The following is a 26565-nucleotide window of genomic DNA, read 5'->3' as shown; positions in this document are numbered from 1 at the left end:
TCTGAATCAGGGCTAGTTTGGCAGCTGGGGTGAAAGAGGAGCGATTACAATAGAGGAAACCAAGTCTAGATTTCACCTTAGCCTGCAGCTTTGATATGCGCTGAGAGGAGGACAGTGTACCGTCTAGTCATACTCCCAAGTACTTGTATGAGGTGACTACCTCAAGCTCTAAACCCTCAGAGGTAGTAATCACACCGGTGGGGAGGGGCAGTATTCCTACCAAACCACATGACCTTTGTTTTGGAGGTGTTCAGAACAAGGTTAAGGGTAGAGAAAGCTTATTGGACACTAAGAAAGCTTTGTTGTAGAGTGTTTAACACTAAATCTGGGGAGGGGCCAGCTGAGTATAAGACTATCATCTGCATATAAATGGATGAGAGAGCTTCCTACTGCCTGAGCTATGTTGTTGATGTAAATTGAGAAGAGCTTGGGGCCTAGGATTGAGCATTGGGGTACTCCCTTGGTGACAGGCAGTGGCTGAGACAGCAGATGTTCTGACTTTATACACTGCACTCTTTGAGGTAGTTAGCAAACCAGGCCAAAGAGCCCTCAGAGACACCAATACTCCTTAGCCGGCCCACAAGAATGGAATGGTCTACCATATCAAAAGCTTTGGCCAAGTCAATAGAAATAGCAGCACAACATTGCTTAGAATCAAGGGCAATGGTGACATCATTTAGAACCTTTAAAGTTGCAGTAACACATCCATAACCTGAGCGGAAAACAGATTGCATGTAGATGTATATAATGAACAGACTAGGTCTATACTGCTCCTACATGGTATAACAATACATCATGTAGATCTATATAATGAACAGACTAGGTCTATACTGCTCCTACATGGTATAACAATACATCATGTAGATGTATATAATGAACAGACTAGGTCTATACTGCTCCTACATGGTGTAACAATACATCATGTAGATGTATATAATGAACAGACTAGGTCTATACTGCTCCTACATGGTGTAAAAACACATCATGTAGATGTAAAGAATGAACAGACTAGGTCTATACTGCTACTACATGGTGTAACAATACATCATGTAGATGTATATAATGAACAGCCTAGGTCTATACTGCTCCTACATGGTGTAACAATACATCATGTAGATGTATATAATGAACAGACTAGGTCTATACTGCTCCTACATGGTGTAACAATACATAATGTAGATGTATATAATGAACAGACTAGGTCTATAGTGCTCCTACATGGTATAACAATACAGCTGCATTGATCCTCTGGGAAGAATACACTTGGTTTCATAGTCTCCTTTGAGTTTTAACTCTGAAAATTAGAAACTAACAAAGGTATCTTTACTTTTACCCAAGTATGACAATTGGGTACTTTATCCACCACTGGCAATAGACTACATGACTGCTACACTATTTAATAAATCCATATGGCTCTTTGTTTTTTAACGATGATAAACTTTTTTGTAAGGACCTGATTTATATTTTTCCCATAAAAACACATGGCCAGGGTTGACCTATTTTAAGAAATACCATTGGTTGGTGTATAGAATATCTAAGATATTTGATAGGCTGAGGCAGAAGTTGTGCCAGGATGTATTCACTGCCAACTGGGGAGGTTAGCATAGGGTTAATGTTATCTGATGGGAGCAGCTACAAATTAGCGGTCAGTCACATGTAAGTAAATCAACACTTTTCATTGGCTGATATGCATTTTGTGTGTGAAAACTATTTAACTTTAAATGCTTGCTTATGTTCGCAAATATGGCCCCAGCCTCTATATTCGATCATGTGATTTCATGTCCTCTTTCCACAATGAGAGCAGTGGTATGGCTTTTATCATGTGTCCTCTGGTGTGACTTCAGGCTCCCTAACAAGGTAAAAGTAATTCCACATTGAGAGCAGTTGAAAGGTTTCTCTCCTGTGTGTATTCTTTCATGTGTTTTAAGGCTCACTAACCACCTAAAACTCTGTTCACAATGAGAACAGTGGTAAGGCTTTGCTCCCGTGTGTATTCCTTTATGCTTATTCAGGTACCTTAACCGGGTAAAACTCTTTCCACACTGGAAGCATTGGAAAGGCTTCTCCCCTGTGTGTATCCTCTCATGCTCTTTGAGATGCCATGACTGGATAAATCTCTTTTCACACTGCAAGCATTGGAAGGGCTTTTCTCCCGTGTGAATTCTCTTATGTTCTTTCAGCTTCTCTAACCGTGTAAAAGCATTCCCACACTGGGAGCATTGGAAAGGCTTCTCTCCTGTATGTGTCCTCTCATGTGTTTTCAGGGTCACTAACCACCTAAAGCTCTGTCCACAATGACAACAGTGGTAAGGCTTCTCTCCTGTGTGTATTCCTTTATGCCTATTCAGGTCCCTTAACCGGGTAAAACTATTGCCACACTGGGAGCATTGGAAAGGCTTCTCTCCTGTGTGTATTATCTTATGCTCTTTCAAATGTGATGACTGGATAAATCTCTTTCCACACTGAGAGCATTGGAAAGGCCTCTCTACAGAGTGTGTTCTCTTATGCTTTTTCAGGTCACCTGATGAGAAAAATCTATTTCCACATTGGGAGCAGTGGTGTGGTTTCACTGGTTTGGGCATCTCTGGGTCTGGTTCCCCTGAAGTACTCCCGCTGTCAGAGTAAGAGGCTGGTCTCTCTCCTGCCAAAGACAGAGCATTTGGTTAAACAGAGAGACCAAAATGAAACCTCCATATGATTCAACTATCTTCTTATGAGGTTTAATCCAGACTAGATACCTCATTATTTACATTTGACTAATTTAGCACAACGCTCTTATCCAGAGAGAATTACAGAAGCAATTAGGGTTAAGTGCCTTGCAAATGGACATATTTTTCCCCTAGTTGGCTCTGGGATTCGAACCAGGGACTTATCATAAGCTCCTAGTTCCGAGTGGGAAAATTTCACTTGATTGACCCTCTAAATCGGAATTACAAGTGGGAAAATGTTACTCGAGTTGTGACGTTTTACCACTGACCTTTGACCTTTTCAACCAAAATCCATTTTTGACAATGACAACCTTCTCAATATTTATAATGTGGCCAACGTCAATGCTAAGCAAGCTAGCTAACTTTATTATTAGCTAAATGTTAAATCTTATTGGGTTGAAGAATTGTTTTGACATTAAAAGCACTTGAAAACGTCGGACTTCCCACTTCCCAGTTTCCCAGGAGGACATGAATGCACAATAGTTCCACCATGTCAGAGAAAATTAAGGTGCTGATTGTAAAAAGGATTTAATAAATTTTGTACGAATATAAATCAAATGTGGAATGCCACGAGTGGACGTTCATTATATTTGGTATTTTATTAGGAAAAAAAGCCGATACCGATTAATTGGCCGATTTTTATATATGTATATTTGTAATATTGACAATTACAACAATACTGAATAAACACTTTTATTTTAACTTAATATAATGCATATAAAATCTATTTAGTCTAAAATAAATAATGAAACATGTTCAATTTGGTTTAAATAATGCAAAAACACAGTGTTGGAGAAGAAAGTAAAAGTGCGATATGTGCCATGTAAAAAAGCTAACGTTTAAGTTCCTTGTTCAGAACATGAGAACATATGAAAGCTGGTGGTTCCTTTTAACATGAGTCTTCAATATTCCCAGGTAAGAAGTTTTAGGTTGTAGTTATTATAGGAATTATAGGACTCCCTCTCTCATTTGTATTTGTATTCATTTGTATTTCATATAGCTTTGACTATTGGATGTTCTTATAGGCACTATAGTATTGCCAGCCTAATCTCGGGAGTTGATAGGCTTGAAGTCATAAACAGCACAATGCTTGAAGCACAGCGAAGAGCTGCTGGCAAAACGCAGGAAATTGCTGTTTGAATGAACGCTTACGAGCCTGCTGCTGCCTACCACCGCTCAGTCAGACTCCTCTATCAAATATCAAATCATAGACTTTACTATAATATAATAAACACACAGAAATAAAGCCTTAGGTCATTAATATGGTCAAATCCGGAAACTATCACCTCGAAAACAAAACTTTTATTCTGTCAGTGAAATACGGAACCGTTCCGTATTTTATCTAACGGGTGTTATCCCTAAGTCTAAATATTGCTGTTACATTGCACAACCTTCAATGTAATGTCATAATTATGTTAGGAAGAAATGGTCTTCACACAGTTCGCAACGAGCCAGGCGGCCCAAACTGCTACATATACCCTGACTCTGCTTGCACAGAACGCAAGAGAAGTGACAATTTCCCTAGTTAAAATAAATTCATGTAAGCAGGCAATATTAACTAAATATTAATATGAACTAAATATGCAGGTTTAAAAAAGATATACTTGTGTATTGCTTTTAAGAAAGGCATTGATGTTTATGGTTAGGTACACATTGGTGCAACGACAGTGCTTTTTTCGCGAATGTGCTTTTGTTAAATCATCACCCGTTTGGCGAAGTAGGCTGTGATTCGATGATAAATTAACAGGCACCACATTGATTATATGCAGCGCAGGACAAGCTAGTTAAACTAGTAATATCATCAACCATGTGTAGTTAACTAGTGATTATGTTAAGATTGATTGTTTTTTATAAGATAAGTTTATTGCTAGCTAGCAACTTGCCATGGCTCCTTGCTGCTCCTTGCTGCACAGGTGGTCAGCCTGCCACGCAGTCTCCTCATGGAGTGCAATGTAATCGGCATCCAAAAATTACGATTACCAATTATGAAAATTTGAAATCGGCCCTAATTAATCGGCCATTCCGATGAATCGGTCGACCTCTAGTTTGGTCACATAATTTCTCAATTTGCAGTAAGTAAACCAGTCAGATGTACAGCCAGACTTATTAGCCACTCCTTTTGCCCCATCTCTTTCAACCATACAGTTTTTCAATTCCTCATCAATCCATATACATCTACATGACGTATTGTTACACCATGTAGGAGCAGTATAGACCTAGTCTGTTCATTATATACATCGACATAATGTATTGTTGCACCATGTAGGAGCCGTATAAACCTAGTCTGTTCATTATGGCCAAAAGTTTGGAGAATGAAACAAATATTAATTTTCACAAAGTCTGCTGCCTCAGTTTGTATGATGGCAATTTGCATACACTCCAGAATGATATTAAGAGTGATCAGATGAATTGCAATGAATTGCAAAGTCCCTCTTTGCCATGTAAATGAACTGAATCCCCAAAAAACATTTCCACTGAATTTCAGCCCTGCCACAAAAGGACCAGCTGACATCATGTCAGTGATTCTCTCATTAACACAGGTGTGAGTGTTCAAAAGGAGGGTGGTGCTTGGAATCATTGTTCTTCCTCTGTCAATCATTGTTACCTGCAAGGAAACACGTGCCGTCATCATTGCTTTGCACAAAAAGGGCTTCACAGGCAAGGATATTGCTGCCAGTAAGATTGTACCTAAATCAACCATTTATCGGATCATCAAGAACTTCAAGGAGAGCGGTTCAATTGTTGTGAAGAAGGCTTCAGGGAGCCCAAGAAAATCCAGCAAGCGCCAGGACCGTCTCCTAAAGTTGATTCAGCTGCGGGATCGGGGCACCATCAGTACAGAGCTTGCTCAGGAATGGCAGCAGGCAGGTGTGAGTGCATCTGCACGCACAGTGAGGCAAAGACTTTTGGAGGATGGCCTGGTGTCAAGAAGGGCAGCAAAGAAGCCACTTCTCTCCATGAAAAACATCAAGGACAGACTGATATTCTGCAAAAGGTACAGGGATTGGACTGCTGAGGACTGGGGTAAAGTCATTTTCTCTGATGAATCCCCTTTCCGATTGTTTGGGGCATCCGGAAAAAAGCTTGTCTGTGCCACAGCCCAGGCAGGCAAATCATAAACTAATCTCCACTGGAAAAAAGTATCTAGACATTTTTACCCAATGCTTTTAGTCTAACATTTGGTTTGCAACATTTGTACAAACTATATGCCTCTCCAACAATGTTGCAATTCAGAAATGCGATCTACAGCCTGCCTTGGAGAATAAACATCACCGGATGAGAGCAACCTTTTCTGAGCCACTCGAAATCAAGCATCATCATCACTATTACGTATATATTTAAAGAAATTTCAATAGAAAAAAAGGAAATTGCATCTGGTTTGCTGTCATTCCAGCTTCAGAGTTTGATGTGATTGTGTTAACTAGCTAGCAAGGGAGAAGCACGTTAGCCAGCCTGCATAGCAACCATTTCTGTTTAGAACAAACAACCAGTGTGCTTGGCTAGAAACTATGCCAACAGAAGGGCCAACCAGTGTGCTTGGCTAGAAACTATGCCAACAGAAGGGCCAACCAGTGTGCTTGGCTAGAAACTATGCCAACAGAAGGGACAACCAGTGTGCCTGGCTAGAAACTATGCCAACAGAAGGGACAACCAGTGTGCTTGGCTAGAAACTATGCCAACAGAAGGGACAACCAGTGTGCTTGGCTAGAAACTATGCCAACAGAAGGGACAACCAGTGTGCTTGGCTAGAAACTATGCCAACAGAAGGGACAACCAGTGTGCTTGGCTAGAAACTATGCCAACAGAAGGGCCAACCAGTGTGCTTGGCTAGAAACTATGCCAACAGAAGGGCCAACCAGTGTGCTTGGCTAGAAACTATGCCAACAGAAGGGACAACCAGTGTGCTTGGCGAGAAACTATGCCAACAGAAGGGCCAACCAGTGTGCTTGGCTAGAAACTATGCCAACAGAAGGGCCAACCAGTGTGCTTGGCTAGAAACTATGCCAACAGAAGGACCAACCAGTGTGCCTGGCTAGAAACTATGCCAACAGAAGGGACAACCAGTGTGCTTGGCTAGAAACTATGCCAACAGAAGGGACAACCAGTGTGCTTGGCTAGAAACTATGCCAACAGAAGGGACAACCAGTGTGCTTGGCTAGAAACTATGCCAACAGAAGGGCCAACCAGTGTGCTTGGCTAGAAACTATGCCAACAGAAGGGCCAACCAGTGTGCTTGGCTAGAAACTATGCCAACAGAAGGGACAACCAGTGTGCTTGGCTAGAAACTATGCCAACAGAAGGGCCAACCAGTGTGCTTGGCTAGAAACTATGCCAACAGAAGGGCCAACCAGTGTGCTTGGCTAGAAACTATGCCAACAGAAGGGACAACCAGTGTGCTTGGCGAGAAACTATGCCAACAGAAGGGCCAACCAGTGTGCTTGGCTAGAAACTATGCCAACAGAAGGGCCAACCAGTGTGCTTGGCTAGAAACTATGCCAACAGAAGGACCAACCAGTGTGCCTGGCTAGAAACTATGCCAACAGAAGGGCCAACCAGTGTGCTTGGCTAGAAACTATGCCAACAGAAGGGCCAACCAGTGTGCTTGGCTAGAAACTATGCCAACAGAAGGGCCAACCAGTGTGCTTGGCTAGAAACTATGCCAACAGAAGGGACAACCAGTGTGCTTGGCTAGAAACTATGCCAACAGAAGGGCCAACCAGTGCTTTTGTCTCTAAACCTCAGAAAATATAACTAAATACTGTCTTATTTCCGGACTACAGTGCATTCGGAAAGTATTCAGACCCCTTCCCTTTTACCACATTTTGTTACGTTACAGCCTTATTCTAAAATGGATTAAATTATTTATTTTCCTCATCAATCTACACACAATACCCCATAGACACTAACAATCAAAGGGCAAAACAATTCAATGAGTTAAATTCAGAATTGACCAAAGTTAGCTCGCTAACTCTATCTCGCTACGTAATATACCCCTCAGACGGGATACAACAGTTGAACTAAATGTATTGGGCATTTATAAATTATAGTCTCCAAGAATCAATGGATATGCCTTTATTAGGCCAAACGTAGACCCCTTTAATTAATTATTAGCCCAAACGTATACCACGGGAGGTGGTAGCATCTAACGATTGGATTTAAGCATTTCCTGGGCACCGCTCGGTGGTGTAAGGGACGACCTTTTAAAGAAACACTGCATACTGACTATGGATATTCATTCTGACATGGAATACGTGCTGCTACAGTGATACAGATTTGGTCATAAATAATCCAACGTATTCGCTATGGAACGCAGTAATCCAACGCATTCGCTATGGAATGCCAGAGACCCAATCTTATTAATAAATTAAATAATGAATAAAGGGGTCTAAGTTCGAGCAAGGCATATATATCATTACTTTAAAAATCCCCAAATGTATGGAACAATCACAGATTAGCTCCTTCAACAATTCCTACAGTACTGAACAACATATTCACGTGTAGAACTTCAGTAGAATGCCCCTTTAAAAACCCCACATTAGGTCAAGAACTGTATAGCTTGTGCCCCTATTTTAAGACGGTACTCACTGGTGTTATTCGGATCTTCAGGCTCGTCCTCCTCCTCATCCCCGTCTTCTTTTACTCCCAAAACGTCTTCCTCTTTTGAGATAGCCTCCTCTTCCACTCCAACAGGTTCTTCCTCTTCTTCCATTATAACAGCCTCCTTTTCATTTAATGTGATAGCCTCCTCTTCCTCTTTTACTCCAAAAGGTTCTTCCTCTTCTTTCACTGTAACATCCTCTTCTTCTTTCAATGTGATAGCCTCCTCTTCCTCTTTTTTAATTCTGAAAGCGTCTACCACCTCCTCTTCCATTGTGTCAGCCTCTACCCCCTCTTCCTCTTTCACTGTGACAGCCTCTATCCCCTCTTCCTTTTTCACCCCAAAAGGCTTGTTCACTTCTTGGACTGTAACATCCTCTTCCTCCTTTTTTATTCTGAAAGCGTCTACCAACTCCTCTTTTACTGTGACAGCCTCTATCCCCTCTTCCTCTGTGACAGCCTCCATCCCCTCTTCCTCTTCCTCTGTGACAGCCTCTATCCCCTCTTCCTCTTTCACTGTGACAGCCTCTGTCCCCTCTTCCTCTTTCACTGTGACAGCCTCTATCCCCTCTTCCTCTGTGACAGCCTCTATCCCCTCTTCCTCTTCCTCTGTGACAGCCTCTATCCCCTCTTCCTCTTTCACTGTGACAGTCTCTGTCCCCTCTTCCTCTTTCACTGTGACAGCCTCTATCCCCTCTTCCTCTGTGACAGCCTCTATCCCCTCTTCCTCTTCCTCTGTGACAGCCTCTATCCCCTCTTCCTCCTTCACTGTGACAGCCTCTGTCCCCTCTTCCTCTTTCACTGTGACAGCCTCTATCCCCTCTTCCTCTTTCACTGTGACAGCCTCTGTCCCCTCTTCCTCTTTCACTGTGTCAGCCTCTATCCCCTCTTCCTCTTTCACTCCAAAAGGTTCTTTCTCGTCTTTCACTGTAACATAATTTTCTTCTTTCAATGTGATAGCCTCTTCTTCTTCCCTTTTCACTCTGAAAGCTTCTTCCTCTACTTTCACTGTAATATCCTCCTCTTCTTTTATGACAATGTTCAGACCCAGAGCTTCTTTCTCCATCCAGCAGACCTGTTCTTTAGCAGGGGGGGAGTAACTTAGTGAACTCATGGTCGGGGATTTTAGCTAGCTAGCTAGTTAGCATTTGCGACTAGCCTGGTGCTGGTATACCTTTTTTGACAAATTGGTCAATTTTACAAGCAAATTACTTTCACGTTAATACGTACACATAATTGTCTTTAAAACACGGATTAATATACACAAGAATGGTCTAAAGAGCTTCAATGTTTCGCGTTTATGTTGACTAGCAAGCTACCAAAATGGTTGAATAAGTAGCCTTGTTGGTCTTTGAAGAAGCGTCCAGTCCCGTCCACTAGATTATACGTCACGCAAGAAGCACCACATGAAATATTCACATCGCCGTCTGTTGACTGGATTTTCTGATTTTCTGTGCTAAACTGACCAAGACACTCCACCAACAAATTAAATCAAATTTTATTGGTCAAATGCACACTTTTTTTTCTGGTGTAGCAAAATGCTTATGTTCCTAGCGCAACAGTGCAGTAATATCGAACAATATATAACAATACATGCAAATCTTAAAAGTAAAATAATGGAATTAAGAAATATAGAAATATTAGGATGAGCAATGTCAGAGCCCGGAATTAAATATATATGTATATGATGGTGTGTATAGACATTATGTAGAGGTTCCTGATGTTAGCATTGCCAAAGCAAGTGGAATAAACAATTACGAATTAACAGTTAACTCTCCCATCTCGATAGTCTTCACAGTTCCACTCACAGATTGTACGTGTGCTCCTGCAGGCCTGTTTGAGGGACAACTGGACAGAAACACATAAAGTATTCTTGGACTTCAGCTGAGACCATCCTCTCTACAAGTACATAGGAGGGGCCATTTTAAAAAGGGTCTTGACAAAAATAAAAACAGTTTGGGTAGAGGGGGGGGGGGGGGGGTCATCTTAAAAGTAGAGAGCCTGTACCAATCCCAAAATCATCCCCTAAAACCTATGCCCTTGTGGACGTCTGAGGGGGATTTGATTCGGATAAGCAATATGGTGTAACTGTAACCTGGGGGGGGGGGGTCAAAGTGGATCATCTCAGATCCCCATAAGTGTTTAGGGCTTAGGTTTTAGGGGGGTGATCTGGGATTGGCCCTTGGCCAATCTCATTAAAATGCAAATCAATTTATAACATTTTTGACATGCGTTTTTCTGGATTTTTTTGTTGTTATTCTGTCTCTCACTGTTCAAATAAACCTACCATTAAAATTATAGACTGATCATTTCTTTGTCAGTGGGCTAACGTACAAAATCAGCAGGGGATCAAATAGTTTTTTCCCTCACTGTACACTAAGGACCCAGGGAAGAGTTGCAGGGTAGAGGATAACAGAATAATGTGCCTATTTGAAAGATAGATTAAATTTAAAAAAATCTAACTCATGACGTAATACTAGAAAAGTCTGCTCTAGGGCAGAAAGGTTGGAGACCCCTGCTCTAGGGCAGAAAGGTTGGAGACTCCTGCTCTAGGGCAATACGGTGGGATACCCCTGCTCTAGGGCAGAAAGGTGGGAGATCCCTCCTCTAGGGCAGAAAGGTTGGAGACCCCTGCTCTAGGGCAGAAAGGTGGGAGACCCCTGCTCTAGGGCAGAAAGGTAGGAGACCCCTGCTCTAGGGCAGAAAGGTTGGAGACCCCTGCTCTAGGGCAGAAAGGTGGGAGACCCCTGCTCTAGGGCAGAAAGGTTGGAAACCCCTGAAGAATGGGTCTGTGTTCTATGATTGGACAGTTCAGATGGCTGATCCTTTTTACTGGAGAATGGGTCTGTGTTCTATGATTGGGTGTTTGGGGTCTCTGGTTGGCTTTTAGTGTATTGATGTGTATAGATAGTTGTTGTAACCACAGGGCTGATCTATAAAAAGAGACCTTGGTCTGTAAATGTTAAATAAATAAAAACGTGTATTGATGTGTATAGTTGTTGTAACCACAGGGCTGATCTATAAAAAGAGATCAGCCCTGTGGTCTGTAAATGCTAAAGAAATTAAAAAGCATTGATGTGTATAGTTTTTGTAACTACAGGGGCATCTATAAAATATACCTTGGTCTTAGCATGACTAAAGGTTAAATAAAAAATAAAAAATACAACAACAAATCAGTGTCCTCAGTCCTGGTACCTTCAGTCTGGCGTCAGACCCTATCAACAGATATAAGAACATTCCAGAACATTCAGTATCAAGTCAAGTGACCATCGACCCATACACAAATAAAGTGTCACAATTAAGATCAGTGGAAATCATGTCTATTACAGACAGGGAACACATAGAAATAAGCTAAGCATTGTGTTAATTACTCTTAACTGAATATAAACTGCATTCATCTTAAATGTCCCCAATACAGCTTGTTTTTGTTTTCTGTTGCAAAACCTTCCACTATGGTGTGCACTAATGAATATGACCCTGAATTAAATCTCCACATGATAAAATTGTCTTCCTGTGAGGTTGAATCCAAATCAGATCCCTCGACCTGAGGTCAAGTTTATTACTATGACAAAGACAAACTGTGTGACTGTCACCTGTCTTTGTGATTGTCTCCACTCCCCTCCAGGTGTCGCCCTTTGTCTGTTACCAGTTATCCCGTGTATTTATACCGGTGTTCTGTTTGTCTGTTACCAGTTCTTTTTGTTTCTCCAAGCCTACCAGTGGTTTTCTCTCTGCCACTATTGTTCCTGTTTTCACCTTTCTGCCCGCCCTGACTGCACCTTTGCCCCACTACTCTGGATTATCGACCCCTGCCTGCCTTGACCTGTCGTTTGCCTGCCCTTGTTGCTGAAATAAACATTGTTACTTCGACAGTCTGCATTTGGGTCTTACCTGAAACGTGATAGCGACAGCTAAAAGGGGTAGCTTAGTGAGCTCATGGTCGAATGTGAGCTAGCTAGCTAGCATTTGCGTCTGCTCATTTATACAGCTAGCTAACAAACAACGTAAATGTGAAATTAAATGGGGTAACTAGTATATACGATGGAAGTGTGTTAAACACAGCGGATAATATATACGGAAAGCGTTCTAAAGAGGTACAATGTTTTGGTCATGTTGACTAGCTGTTCTTGTTGAAGTATTGAAATTCTCACAAAATAATGTTAACGTTCTCGGAACTATTTGAGAACAATCCCAATGGCAAACCATTCAGAGAACGTTCCTAGAACGTGAACAAACATTTAATTAAATATAATCATGTTTTAACTTTTAGGAAACGTTCTGTTACAGTAATGAAATACCAAGAAAACTGTTATTTTGTCAAGTTCCTTAAATACGCGGAGAATGTTCCAAAGCCAATCAACTATACTGCACCATTCCCAGAACGTTGTTGAAAGTTTGAATGCAAAATAACCATAACACGACCACGCTCTTAGAAACATATGGTTCTCAGAACATTGTTTTACCTTGGAAATGTCCATTGTTATCCACACGGATTCCAGGATGGTAAGAGGTAACAGAAAGGATGGTAAGAGGTAACAGAAAGCGTTGTAATCCAGGTGAGGTGTAACAGGTTCCAATAGATCAAATGTATTTATAAAGCCCTTTTTACATCAGCCGATGTTAAAGTGCTGTACAGACACCAAGCCTAAAACCCCAAACAGCAAGCAATGCAGATAGATGTAGAAGCACGGTATCCAAGTGATATAGATGGCAAAAAGGGCAAATCCCAAAGTGAAAAAAAATAGCATAAAATAGCAGTTTGTCAAAGTAAAAGTTGTCTGACTCTAGCTAATGTTACCTGACCATCAATCCAGCTAGCTAGCCTTCACCAGGCTAGTTAAGGGCCATGGGCCACCAACAAGTAACTTTAGTTAGACAGGGATCTTATATTAAAAGCCACCAAGCTTTGAGCTAAAGCTAGCAAGAAGAAGAAAAAACAAGAAACACAACTTTTGTCAGTTGAAAGATAATGCTGGGCTTACCTGTGATGTTGTACAAAACCATTTAAGTCAATCATTAATTTTGTGGAAATCCGTGTCAATGGTCTTTCATAGATAAACTGACTTGCTAAGTCATTTGACTAAGTTTCTGATAAAGGCTGTGTTTAGTTCATTTGTAACCATCTACAAACATACTCCACGTGTGAGCTTATTACTTCCTGTTTATGACCTGTTGCTACAGTGGTTTACTTCTGTCTGCAATGCTGGATGGGCTGATGGTGAAACGGGGAGTAAGAAACTATATATATATATTTGATCCGAGTTCCGTAGCGATTAGCAAAGGTACTCTGACTGTCACCAAAGTGCTGCGAACTTGCTTTCATGTCGGGGGTTGTTGTTGGACGGCCCACGTGTCCCAGAGCCTGTGGGCTGTGCCAGAGACCGGGGGGAACGTGAGGTGTGCTCACTCAATTCATTTATTTTTATTTTTAAAGGAGCTAAACATCTCAATTCATATAAAAGGAGACACACGTTGCTGTTCAGAAGTTGGAACTAGAGGTACATTTCCACTGTTGAACCGCAATGACAAACATTTTGTGACAATTGCCTTCGTTTATGGCACTAATTGTTTTCTTGGTCTGTTATCTTTACAGGACCACACTATTCCCTTAAAGCCTGTAAGATACATATCGAATGTAAACAATAGAGCAACCGCATCACTGGTAAATGGCACTTGAGAGTGCTCGAGTAACAACACACAGATGAACACACAACACACAGAGCCCGAGTTCGAAAATTACCATGTAAATCGCAGAGAACATACACATTCAAACTGACATAATGGTAGTCTACAATCAAACCAATTTATTCCAAATTCAAATGTCTTGAGATTGTAGTTTGTTCTTTTTCACTTTCATCAAATGGGATAAACAGTTTATAAACGGTTCATTCTGATCATCACTGAACTACATCACTAGACACAGGTTTCTTCATTAAAAGCAAAAAAAATTACCAGGCAAGTTAATTAAGAAAAAAAAATCTTATTTACAATGATGACTTCTCTCCTGTGTGTAAAGGCTTCTCTCCTGTGTGTAAAGGCTTCTCTACCGTGTGTAAAGGCTTCTCTACCGTGTGTAAAGGCTTCTCTACCGTGTGTAAAGGCTTCTCTACCGTGTGTAAAGGCTTCTCTACCGTGTGTAAAGGCTTCTCTACCGTGTGTAAAGGCTTCTCTACTGTGTGTGTTCTGTTATGTGATTTCAGGTAATCTAACCTGTTAAAACTCTTTCCGCACAGGGAGCAGTGGTAAGGCTTCTCTCCAGTGTGTATTCTCTTATGCTTTTTCAGACAACTTGATTGAGAAAAACTCTTTCCACAAACGGAGCAATGATAAGGCTTCTCCCCAGTGTGCGTTCTTGTGTGGGATTTCAGGTGGGATGACTGGGTAAAACTCTTTCCGCACAGGGAGCAGAGGAAAAGCTTCTCTCCAGGTTTTTCTCCTGTATGTATTTTTTCATGCTCTTTCAGGTACTTTGCTAAGGAAAATCTCTTTCCACACTGGGAGCAATGGTAAGGCTTTTCTTCTGTGTGCGTCCTTTCATGCTGTTTTAGGATCCCTACCTTGGTAAACCGCTTTTCACACTGAGAGCAGTGGAAAGGTTTTTCTCCTGTGTGTACTATTTTATGTTCTTTCAGGTGTGCTAACCGGGTGAAAGCCTTTTCACACTGAGAGCATTGGTAAGGCTTCTCGCCTGTGTGTATTATTTGATGTTGTTTTAGATTCTGTAACCAGGTAAAACACTGTCCACACTGGGAGCATTTGTGAGGCTTCTCTCCTGTATGTATCCTCTCATGTTTCTTTAGGTCCCCTAACTGGTTAAAGCGCTTTCCACAGTAGGAACAGTGGTGTCGTCTTGCTGGTTCGGACGTCTCTGGCTCTGGTTCCTCTGAGTCTGGTCTCTCTCCTGCCAAAGACAGAGTGTTTATTTAAAGTAGAACTGACAGCATTTCAACTCATTTGCAGATATGAAACAAACAGACAATCATAATCAGTCAAAATTATAAAATTCCCAGCTTATGCTACAAAACCAACTTTATGAGAGGTTTTTAAAAATAGGTTATTTTGACTCAACATTCCATGACGTACACTAAGGCATTGTCGGCAGAATAGATGGATACAGTTCAATGCATGAATAATATAATTCACCAATACATTTCTTAGTAGTCAAAAAAATATTGCTCTCAGGTTGTAAATCCCAGCTGGCCTGATACACTGTTTGCTGCCTCCATTCAGGATGCACTGTTTCAGCTTCAATGACTCAGTATTTTGGACAAAAACCAGACGAATGTAACTAAGTCTGGGAATGTCAATACAATCAGACGAGCAAAAGGGCAATGATCACAAGTCAGTCATAATGTGGCTAATAGGCTAGCGTATCTATTTATGTAGCTAAAAACACGGAGCGTAACGCTAGCTAGCTAACAGGAGCTAAAAACACGGAGCTTAACGCTAGCTAGCTAACAGGAGGATGTCATGTGATGTCATTGGAGGACTTGGGTGAGTGACTGACTTTCCCCCCCCCTCGTATAGTTTTTGGGTGGCTACAGAGCTAGAGATGCAGGTGTCATTTGGTTAGCTAGCAAGAACGACTGTTATCCAGTTAGCATATATCTCTTGGGTTCGCAAATTCACTCTGGCTATTTACTCCAATTTCAGAGCACTCTCGTCTGAGTGTACCAGAGCGCTGAATAACTGATGAATTTACGAACGTGAAACACCCGTTGAATGAATATATATATATATATTTTGTGTAATTTATTTATTTATTTAACCTTTATTTAACTAGGCAAGTCAGGTAAGAACAAATTCTTATTTACAATGACGGCCTACACCGGCCAAACCGAGGACGAGGACGACGCTGGGCCGACGCTGGGCGCCGCCCTATTGGACTCCCAATCTCGCCGGTGTCAGTAAATGTTGTTAAAAGTTACACTGGGGTTGATATCCTTGACCAGTTTTTTTACTGCAGTTCTTCACCCCCTTGATTGCTGAATCATTAACCCATATTTTTAACCTGACGATGATTTCTAGTACTATCCCAAGATTTGGGAGGTGGCCCATGTATCAATTATTATCTGGAATAGCCTGCCATAGAACCTGAGGGGGGCTGAAACTTCAGACATTTAAAAGAGATCTTAAAAACATATTTTTAGCTTTGCTTTTCCTCAGGGTGCTTTTCAGTTTGTGTCATTCTTCTTTTTTTTTTTTTTTTTACTTCTGTAGTAAATGTTTCAGCTTTTATCATTCATTTGTTTTTTTCCCCTGTAAAGCACATTGCGTTGCATTCCATGTCTGAAATGTTCTGTATAAATAAAGCTTGATTTGATCAAAACCCTTTCCATGTTTGACCCATAGAAATAGAACGAATAGAACAGACATTCCTATTCAAGTCAATGATGTCATAATGGGTAAACTGGCAGCCATTGCAAGTGTACCAATTGAAGGTAGTAAAAGCAGGAAGTTTCCCTACAATCTGTGCTGTGATTTGTTGAGTTAAATTGCATGATTTGTTGAGCCTTCCACTCTCCGCACGTAAAGCCAGGGCACGCCTGCTCCCCTCCCCCGGCTAAAGCGTCACAATACCAGGCAGCTGCTGTTAGTGTACCCATGAGTTGACCAGTGAAATTGCCATGTTTGGAGGTTCCGAGTCCCTTCTATTCATTCTATTTTGATGTTTTGACCGGTCTGTCTCTGACTCCCTGGCTGTGACTGAGATGCTCCATCAAGAATGTTCCTCGGCTGACCATCCAAAATGCAAACTGTTCAACAACCCTGATCCATGATGTCATTCATGAATTCTACATTTTCTGTAATTGTATTTATTGATATATTTTGTCTTCTGGAATTTCCTGATGTATACGCAATTCAACCTTTGAGGATCAAACAGCCCCCCCTCTCTCTCTCTCCCACCAGAGAGGAAGAGGGGGGAAGTTGGCCCGGTTTTATGACTTAACGACGGGTCGTAAACTTTCTGTCTCTTGCTCTGCAGTATGGAGAAGTTGAAAAAATCCTTTGTTACAATTGAGAGAGATTTTGCCAAAACTTCAACATCAAAACACTAAACATTGGAACGTCAGTTTCGGAATCCAAACAATTGGAATGGTAGGCGAGGATCTAAACAATAAATCCTGTCAAACGTGTATTTTGTGATATCATTAAGGATGGTATTACTAAATGACTATCTCTGAAAATGTACGCATTCGAGGTGTCAGGTTTGCATCTAAATGTTGTAAAACTTTTTATAAATATGAAACTATTTGTGAAAAGATAGAAATGTGATTTTAGCCTTCTAAAATGAGAACTGTTTTTTTTTTTGCTAAACTTGTGGCAGTCAGTGGCCACGCCCCAAATGAGGTCAGAATTCGTGTCATCATGATGGAACGCCCCTTTTTACAGAGTGCTTAAAAGGACTCCCTGAAGAATTAACATATCAGACCAGAGAACATGACGACCACGTTGAAATGGTTGGAATTTAAATGAGAGCAGACAGCATGGAGAAGTGGCTACACGGCTGACAAATGGTTCTAAAACTACAAGACCAGATTTTTTTTAAACTTCTTTAAATTTATTTTTTACTTTATTTAACTAGGCAAGTTAGTTCACTTCTTTGGGGTAGGGGGCAGTATTTTCACGTCCGGATGAAAAGCGTGCCCAGAGTAAACTGCCTGCTACTCATGCCCAGATCCTAGGATATGCATAGTATTAGTAGATTTAGATAGAAAACAGTCTGAAGTTTCTAAAACTGTTTGAATGATGTCTGTGAGCATAACAGAACTCATATGGCAGGCAAAAACCTGAGAAAAAATCCAACCAGGAAGTGGGAAATCTGAGGTTTGTAGGTTTTCAACTCTTTGCTTATCCAAGATACAGTGGAAATTGGGTCATGTTGCACTTCCTAAGGCTTCCACTAGATGTCAACAGTCTATAGAACCTTGTTTGATGCTTCTACTGTGAAGTGGGGGCAAATGAGAGGCGATTGAATAAGGTCTCTCCCAGAGTGCCACGAGCTGACCATGCGCTGACCATGCGCGTTCATGTGAGAGTTAGCTGCGTTCCATCACATTTCTGAAGACAAAGGAATTCTCTGGTTGGAACATTATTGAAGATTTATGTTAAAAACATCCTAAAAATTGATTATATACATCGTTTGACATGTTTCTACAGACTAACGGAACTTTTTGGACTTTTCGTCTGTATTTTCCGCTGGACTTGCACGCGCGTCGTGAGTTTAGATTGTGTACTGAACGCGCGAACAACAAGGAGGAATTTGGACATAAATGATGGACATTATCGAACAAAACAAACATTTATTGTCGAACTGGGATTCCTGGGAGTGCATTCTGATGAAGATCATCAAAGGTAAGTGAATATTTATAATACTATTTCTGACTTATGTTGACTCCAACATGGCGCATATCTCTTTGGGTTGATTTGGGTTTGATTTTCATCAACATTTATGATGACAATTTCTGTAAATTGATGTGGCTCTGCAAAAACACCGGATGTTTTGGAACTACTGAACATAACGCGCCAATGTAAACGGAGATTTTTGGATATAAATATGAACTTTACCGAACAAAACATACATGTATTGTGTAACATGAAGTCCTATGAGTGTCATCTGATGAAAATCATCAAAGGTTAGTGATTAATTTTATCTATATTTCTGCTTTTTGTGACTCCTCTCTTTGGCTGGAAAAATGGCTGTGTTTTTCTGTGAAAAGGCACTCACCTAACATAATCGTTTGGTTTGCTCGTCGTAAAGCCTATTTGAAATCGAACACTGTGGCTGGATTTACAACAAGTGTATCTTTAAAATGGTGTAAAATAGATGTATGTTTGAGGAATTTTAATTATGGGATTTCTGTTGTTTTGAATTTGGCGCCCTGCAGTTTCACTGGCTGTTGACGAGGTGAGACGCTACCGTCCCACATACCCTAGAGAGGTTTAGAACAAATTCTTATTTACAATGACAGCTTAACCCGGACAAACCCGGACGACGCTGGGCCAATTGCACGCCGCCCTATGGGACTCCCAATCACGGCCGGATTAAGCACATTAATCCGCTTTACAAGGGGTGTAGAGCCTAACTGGCATATATAAGCAGCGCGTGATTTTCATGTTTGGGGACTATAGCTACTGAAACAGATGTCGTTTTGCTATGTTTTTGGGGAAGAACATTGTTTGCATCCATGAGCTAGCTAGCTTTTTTTAATGACCAGCACTGTAGGTGCGCGAGACAACTTTACCAGCATCATAACATACGTATTGATTAAACGTTGTGACACATGAAATTCGAGTGATAGTGTAATAAATGTGTAATAACTACGTAAAAAAATGCTGGACGCGTTAAATTATTATGTGACGTGCAGTCATATTCAGGTCCTGATTGGCCAACAAGCTTATTTGACACGTCAAATTGTGTAATTTGATGACAAATAGAGTTAAATAGTATCTTTTTTGACATGCAAGGACCCAAACGGCGTTCCATTGAAATCCTGGTTGAGAATTAAACGACTGAACAAATGAACAACGAAACAGCACATCTAGTAAGTGAAAAAAAAAGGTTTTTACTATGTTTTACTGGTAACGGGGACATACGTAAATGGCAACAAAATAACTTTTTGGTCAGTGTGGTGTGTGTGTGTAACCTTTATTTAACTAGGCAAGTCAGTTAAGAACAAATTCTTATTTAAAATGACGGCCTACCCCGGCCAAACCCGGACGATGTGGGCCAATTGTGCACCGCCCTATGGGACTCTCAATCAAGGCCGGATGTGATACAGCCTGGATTCGAACCAGGGACTGTAGTGACTCCTCTTGCACTGAGAAGCAGTGCCTTAGACTGCTGAGTCCATGTGTGTGTGTTAACTATTTAACAGTACTAGAATGATAAAAAGGCCGCTAAAATTTTCAATATAGGTTATCGTATCGTTTTTTGGGGCAAGGAAAATATCGGATATCGGCCAAAAATGTCATATCGGTGCATCACTACTACACGCTGGCAAATCAAGGCAAAAGTAAAAATCTCTGGATTAACTAGCTAATTTTAGCTAGATTTAGCAATGAATAAACTGCCTAAATGTCTTTAAATTGACAATTCTGTGACACAATAGATGTTTGCAAAGGTGTCAGCTAGAGACGACCCTTACAAAAAAATATTGCAGTTTTGAAACTGTAGTAAAAGTGCAGTTATACTGCACTGTAACTGCTGTTACACTGCAAAATTACTGCAGTATAAAAACATGTTTTCGATGCAGTATTTGCAGCATACTACCTGCCCTCCAGAACACCTACAGCACCCGATGTCACAGGAAGGCAAAAAAGATCATCAAGGACAACAACCACCCGAGCCACTGCCTGTTCTCCCCACTACCATCCAGAAGGCGAAGTCAGTACAGGTGCATCAAAGCTGGGACCGAGAGACTGAAAAACCGCCTCTATCTCAAGGCCATCAGAATATTAAACAGCCATCACTAACACAGAGAGGCTGGTGCCTGCATACAGACTTGAAATCATTGGCCACTGTTATAAATGTCACACTAGTCACTTTAATAATTCCACTTTCAATGTTTACATATCTTGCATTACTCATCTCATATGTATATACTGTATTCTATACTGTCTATTGCATCTTAGCCTATGCGCTCTGACATCGATGTGCAGGATCTTGCAGGGATTTCTAGTCTTGCATAATGTCGATTAGCATTTTCGAATGAGAGTAAATAAAGCTGAATATATTGATAAAAGTCACCTTGTCCGAGATAACGTTAAACTGTCATCAAAACGTCACGCCTGGGTAAGTCTACACAACACACAGCCCTTATTTTAAGCATTTCTAAAATTCCATATGGGAAAAATGTATGGCGGATCACTGTTTGATCGCTAGGTTTTATGGGTAACATGACACCTCCACTGTGGGGCCCTATACTTATCGTGGACATCGCCATTGTATGCACTGAGTCTCGTTAGTAGAAATGCCACGCAGCCATGTTAGAAGTTTGAAAACGGAAATGTGTGTTGTAATTTACACGTCAGTTAGGCCGATAGCTCGTTTAAAAAAAGTTGTCAGCAAACACTCTATAGTTTTAGAACCTGCTTAAACTATTGTTCTTATCATTTGGATGGTCAGTCCTTGTATTCATAGCTATTTTATGGAATTTGAGTTGTTACATATCGGTGTCTCCAGCACCCAACCTTTAACTGTTCACCAAAACGAGTGTCATGGCGGCCATTTTGTTATTGTTTGAATCACGGATTGCCACTTCGAAAATCCACTTCAGTTCAACAACTGGCTGAGTTCGTGCTCCTGTTTTTAAGATAGTAACGTTACTCACTGGTGTCAATCAGATCTCCAGTCTCATACTCTTCTTCCTCGTCCTCCTCTTTCATTGTGACAGTAACCTCTTCCTCATCTTTCACTCTGGAAGCTTCTTCATCGCCTTTCACTGTGACATCCTTCTCTTCCTCCTCTTCTTTCACGACAACATTAAGCCACATACCCTGTTTCTCAGTCCAGCAGACATCCTCTTCTTTTGAATGGGGAGAGTATTTTAGTGAGCTCATGGTCCGGAATGTTATTATAAGATAGCCAACTTAGATAGTTAGCATAAGCGACTAGCCTAATGCTAATTTAACCAGTTACGTACAATATGAAGCGGGGGATGGGTAACTAGTAGACACGACAGACGTCTGTTAAAACACAGTGATTAATATACACCGAAAACGTCTAAATAGCTCCAATGTTTAAGCTTTGTTGGTTAGCAAGCTATCTAGGTGACTGATTAGTTGTCGTTGTAGAAGAGGTGTCCCGTCCACTAGATTATACGTCACACTTTGGCAGCTTCGCCTGTAAAACTCATATCGCCATCTGCTGACTGGAGTAGATAATGCAGTTTACGGCTTTTTTTTTTCTTTCAGGAAATACGTTTATTTTAATTTATTTAATTTGCGTTTACACAGGCAGCCCAATTCTGCATTTTTACCCCCACTAATTGGTATTTTGATCTTTTCAAATCAGATACTTTTCAGATCAAAATTCCAATGAGTGAAAAAAAGTCTGAACGCAGCCAACTTCTTCTACATGGTGTAACAATACATTATGTAGATGTATAGTTCAGGTCAAAAGTTTGGACACACCTACTCATTCAAGGGTTTTTCTTTATTTTTACTGTTTTCTACATTTTAGAGTAATAGTGAAGACATCAAAACTATGAAATAACACATGGAATCATGTAGTAACCAAAAAAGTGTATATCAAAATATATTTTAGATTCTTCAAAGTAGCCACCCTTTGCCTTAATGACAGTTTTGCACACTCTTGGCATTCTCTCAACCAGCTTCATGGGGAATTATTTTTCCAAGAGTCTTGCAGGAGTTCCCACATATGCTGAGCACTTGTTGGCTGCTTGTCCTATACTCTGCGGTCCAACTTATCCCAAACTATCTCATTTGGGTTGAAGTCGGGTGATTGTGGAGGCCAGGTCATCTGATGCAGCATTCCAACACTCTCCTTCTTGGTCAAATAGCCCTTACACAGCATGGAGGTGTGTTATTGGTCATTGTCCTGTTGAAAAACAAATGATAGTCCCACTAGGCTCAAACCAGATGGGATGGCGTATCACTGCAGAATGCTGAGGTAGCAATGCTGGTTAAGTGTGCCTTGAATTCTAAATAAATCACTGACAGTGTCACCTGCAAAGCACGCCCACACCATCACACCTCCTCCATGCTTCACAGTGGGAACCACACATGCGGAGATCATCCGTTTACCTACTATAAGTCTCACAAAGACACGACTGTTGGAACCAAAAATCTCAAATTTGGACTCATCAGACCAAAGGACAGATTTCCACTGGTCTAATGTCAAGTACTCATGTTTCTTCGCCCAAGCAAGTCTCTTCATCTTATTGGTATCCTTTAGTCGTGTTTTTTTTGCAGCAATTCGACCATGAAGGACTGATTCACGCAGTCTCCTCTGAACAGTTGATGTTAAGATGTGTCTGTATCTTGAACTCTGTGAAGCATTTATTTGGGCTGCAAATGCTGAGGCTGGTAACTCTTATGAACTTATACTCTGCAACAGAGGTAACTCTGGGTCCTTTCCTGTGGCAGTCCTCATGAGAGCCAGTTTCATCATAGAGCTTGATGGTTTTTGCGACTCCACTTGAAAAAACGTTCAAAGTTCTTGACATTTTCCGGATTGCCTTACCTTCATGTCTTAAAGTAAGGCTGGACTGTCGTTTCTCTTGCTAATTTGAGTTGTTCTTGCCATTATATGGACTTGGTCTTTTACCAAATAGGGCTATCTTCTGTATTTTTTTTTTTTTAAATGTTCACCTTTATTTAACCAGGTAGGCAAGTTGAGAACAAGTTCTCATTTACAATTGCGACCTGGCCAAGATAAAGCAAAGCAGTTCGACAAATACAACAACACAGAGTTACACATGGAATAAACAAACATAAAGTCAATAATACAGTAGAAAAATAAGTCTATATACAATGTGAGCAAGTGAGGTGAGATAAGGGAGGTGAAGGCAAAAAAAAGGCCATGGTGGCGAAGTAAATACAATATAGCAAGTAAAACACTGGAATGGTAGATTTGCAGTGGAAGAATGTAGAGATAGAAATAATGGGGTGCAAAGGAGCAAAATAAATAAATAAATACAGTAGGGAAAGAGGTAGTTGTTTGGGCTAAATTATAGATGGGCTATGTACAGGTGCAGTAATCTGTGAGCTGCTCTGACAGCTGGTGCTTAAAGCTAGTGAGGGAGATAAGTGTTTCCAGTTTCAGAGATTTTTGTAGTTCGTTCCAATCATTGGCAGCAGAGAACTGGAAGGAGAGACGGCCAAAGGAAGAATTGGTTTTGGGGGTGACCAGAGAGATATACCTGCTGGAGCGTGTGCTACAGGTGGGTGATGCTATGGTCACCAGCGAGCTGAGATAAGGGGGGACTTTACCTAGCAGGGTCTTGTAGATGACCTGGAGCCAGTGGGTTTGGCGACGAGTATGAAGCGAGGGCCAGCCAACGAGAGCGTACAGGTCGCAGTGGTGGGTAGTATATGGGGCTTTGGTGACAAAACGGATGGCACTGTGATAGACTGCATCCAATTTATTGAATAGGGTATTGGAGGCTATTTTGTAAATGACATCACCGAAGTCGAGGGTTGGTAGGATGGTCAGTTTTACAAGGGTATGTTTGGCAGCACGAGTGAAGGATGCTTTGTTGCGGAATAGGAAGCCAATTCTAGATTTAACTTTGGATTGGAGATGTTTGGTGTGATTCTAGAAGAAGAGTTTACAGTCTAACCAGACAGCTAGGTATTTGTAGTTGTCCACATATTCTAAGTCAGAGCCCACCCCTACCTAGAGCCCACCCCTACCTTGTCACAACACAACTGATTGTCTCAAATGCATTAAGAAGGAAAGAAATTCCACAAATTAACTTTTAACAAGGCACACCTTTTAATTGAAATGCATTCCAGGTGACTACGTCATGAAGCTTGTTGAGAGAATGCCAAGAGTGTGCAGGGCTGTAATCAAGGCAAAGGGTGGCTATTAAGAATCTCAAATCTAAAATATATTTTGATATGTTTAACACTTTTTTGGTTACTATGTGTTATTTCATAGTTTTGATATCTTCACTATTATTCTACAATGTAGAAAATAGTACAAATAAAGAAAAACCCTTGAATGAGTAGATGGGTCCAATTTTTTGACTGGTACTGTATATAATGAACAGACTAGGTCTATACTGCTCCTACATGGTGTAACAATACATCATGTAGATGTATATAATGAACAGACTAGGTCTATACTGCTCCTGCATGGTGTAACAATACATCATGTAGATGTATATAATGAACAGACTAGGTCTATACTGCTCCTACATGGTGTAACAATACATCATGTAGATGTATATAATGAACAGACTAGGTCTATACTGCTCCTACATGGTGTAACAATACATCATGTAGATGTATATAATGAACAGACTAGGTCTATGCTGCTCCTACATGGTGTAACAATACATCATGTATATATATATATATATATATATATATATATATATATATATATATATATATAAAGAACGTCCACTAGTGGCATTCCACATACTATTCAGACAAAAATGTACTGGATTAATCCAATCTTTTTTACAAATCCGCACAGGTTCTCTCTGACATGGTAGAATGATACTGATGGAAACATTCATGAGGTAGTAAATGTTTTTAATAATACTGATAGAAATATTCATGAGGTAGTAAATGTTTTTAATAATACTGATAGAAATATTCATGAGGTAGTAAATGTTTTTAATAATACTGATAGAAATATTCATGAGGTAGTAAATGTTTTTAATAATACTGATAGAAATATTCATGAGGTAGTAAATGTTTTTAATAATACTGATAGAAATATTCATGAGGTAGTAAATGTTTTTAATAATACTGATAGAAATATTCATGAGGTAGTAAATGTTTTTAATAATACTGATAGAAATATTCACGAGGTAGTAAATGTTTTTAATAATACTGATGGAAATATTCCCGAGGTAGTAAATGTTTTTAATGTGAACAACGTATCAATGTTATCCTCAGAACAACGCCATCACATTTTCATACACTTCTAGATTGATGACTAGTACACACATTAACTCAATTAAACAACTACATTCAAGAGGTTTTCAAGGTTAAAATTAACATTTTTAAATATCTTGTATTCAATCAAATCAATTATCAAAATAAATTACACAATTTAAAAGAGGGCTGAACATACTGATTTTGAGACTAACCTGGATAAATAAAGACCACATCGACACTAGAAGAGGTTTATCATTGAGACTAACCTGGATAAATAAAGACATCAACACTATAAGAGGTTTATCATTGAGACTAACCTGGATAAATAAAGACCACATCAACACTAGAAGAGGTTTATCATTGAGACTAACCTGGATAAATAAAGACCACATCAACACTAGAAGAGGTTTATCATTGAGACTAACCTGGATAAATAAAGACCACATCAACACTAGAAGTGGTTTATCATTGAGACTAACCTGGATAAATAAAGACCACATCAACACTAGAAGAGGTTTATCATTGAGACTAACCTGGATAAATAAAGACAACAGCAACACTAGAAGAGGTTTATCATTGAGACTAACAAGGATAAATAAAGACAACAGCAACACTAGAAGAGGTTTATCATTGAGACTAACCTGGATAAATAAAGACAACAGCAACACTAGAAGAGGTT

The 26565-nt window shown here is 40.3% G+C and overlaps 1 protein-coding gene across 1 annotated transcript; it reads right to left on the bottom strand.

Moving 5' to 3' along the window:
• Positions 1–14034: 14034 nt before the first annotated feature.
• LOC120035268 (zinc finger protein 501-like) lies at positions 14035–22125 on the bottom strand. The gene is made up of 2 exons (XM_038982062.1): positions 21641–22125; positions 14035–15207 (listed from the first exon to the last, which is right to left on the bottom strand). The coding sequence occupies exons 1-2, from the start codon at positions 21867–21869 to the stop codon at positions 14291–14293; spliced, it is 1146 nt and encodes a 381-aa protein (XP_038837990.1). The 5' UTR covers positions 21870–22125; the 3' UTR covers positions 14035–14290.
• Between the last annotated feature and the right edge of the window lie 4440 nt (positions 22126–26565).

The sequence above is a fragment of the Salvelinus namaycush genome, unplaced genomic scaffold (genome assembly GCF_016432855.1).
Source record: "Salvelinus namaycush isolate Seneca unplaced genomic scaffold, SaNama_1.0 Scaffold10, whole genome shotgun sequence".
Lineage (NCBI taxonomy): Eukaryota > Metazoa > Chordata > Actinopteri > Salmoniformes > Salmonidae > Salvelinus > Salvelinus namaycush.
This window is presented reverse-complemented; position numbering and strand designations above follow the sequence as displayed.

Coding starts and splice junctions, on each gene's coding strand:
- LOC120035268 (XM_038982062.1), bottom strand. CDS start 21,869: ATGAGCTCACTAAAATACTCTCCCCATTCAAAAGAAGAGGATGTCTGC. Junction 15,208..21,640: donor TGGAGATCTGATTGACACCA/GTGAGTAACGTT, acceptor TGTCTTTGGCAG/GAGAGAGACCAGACTCAGAG.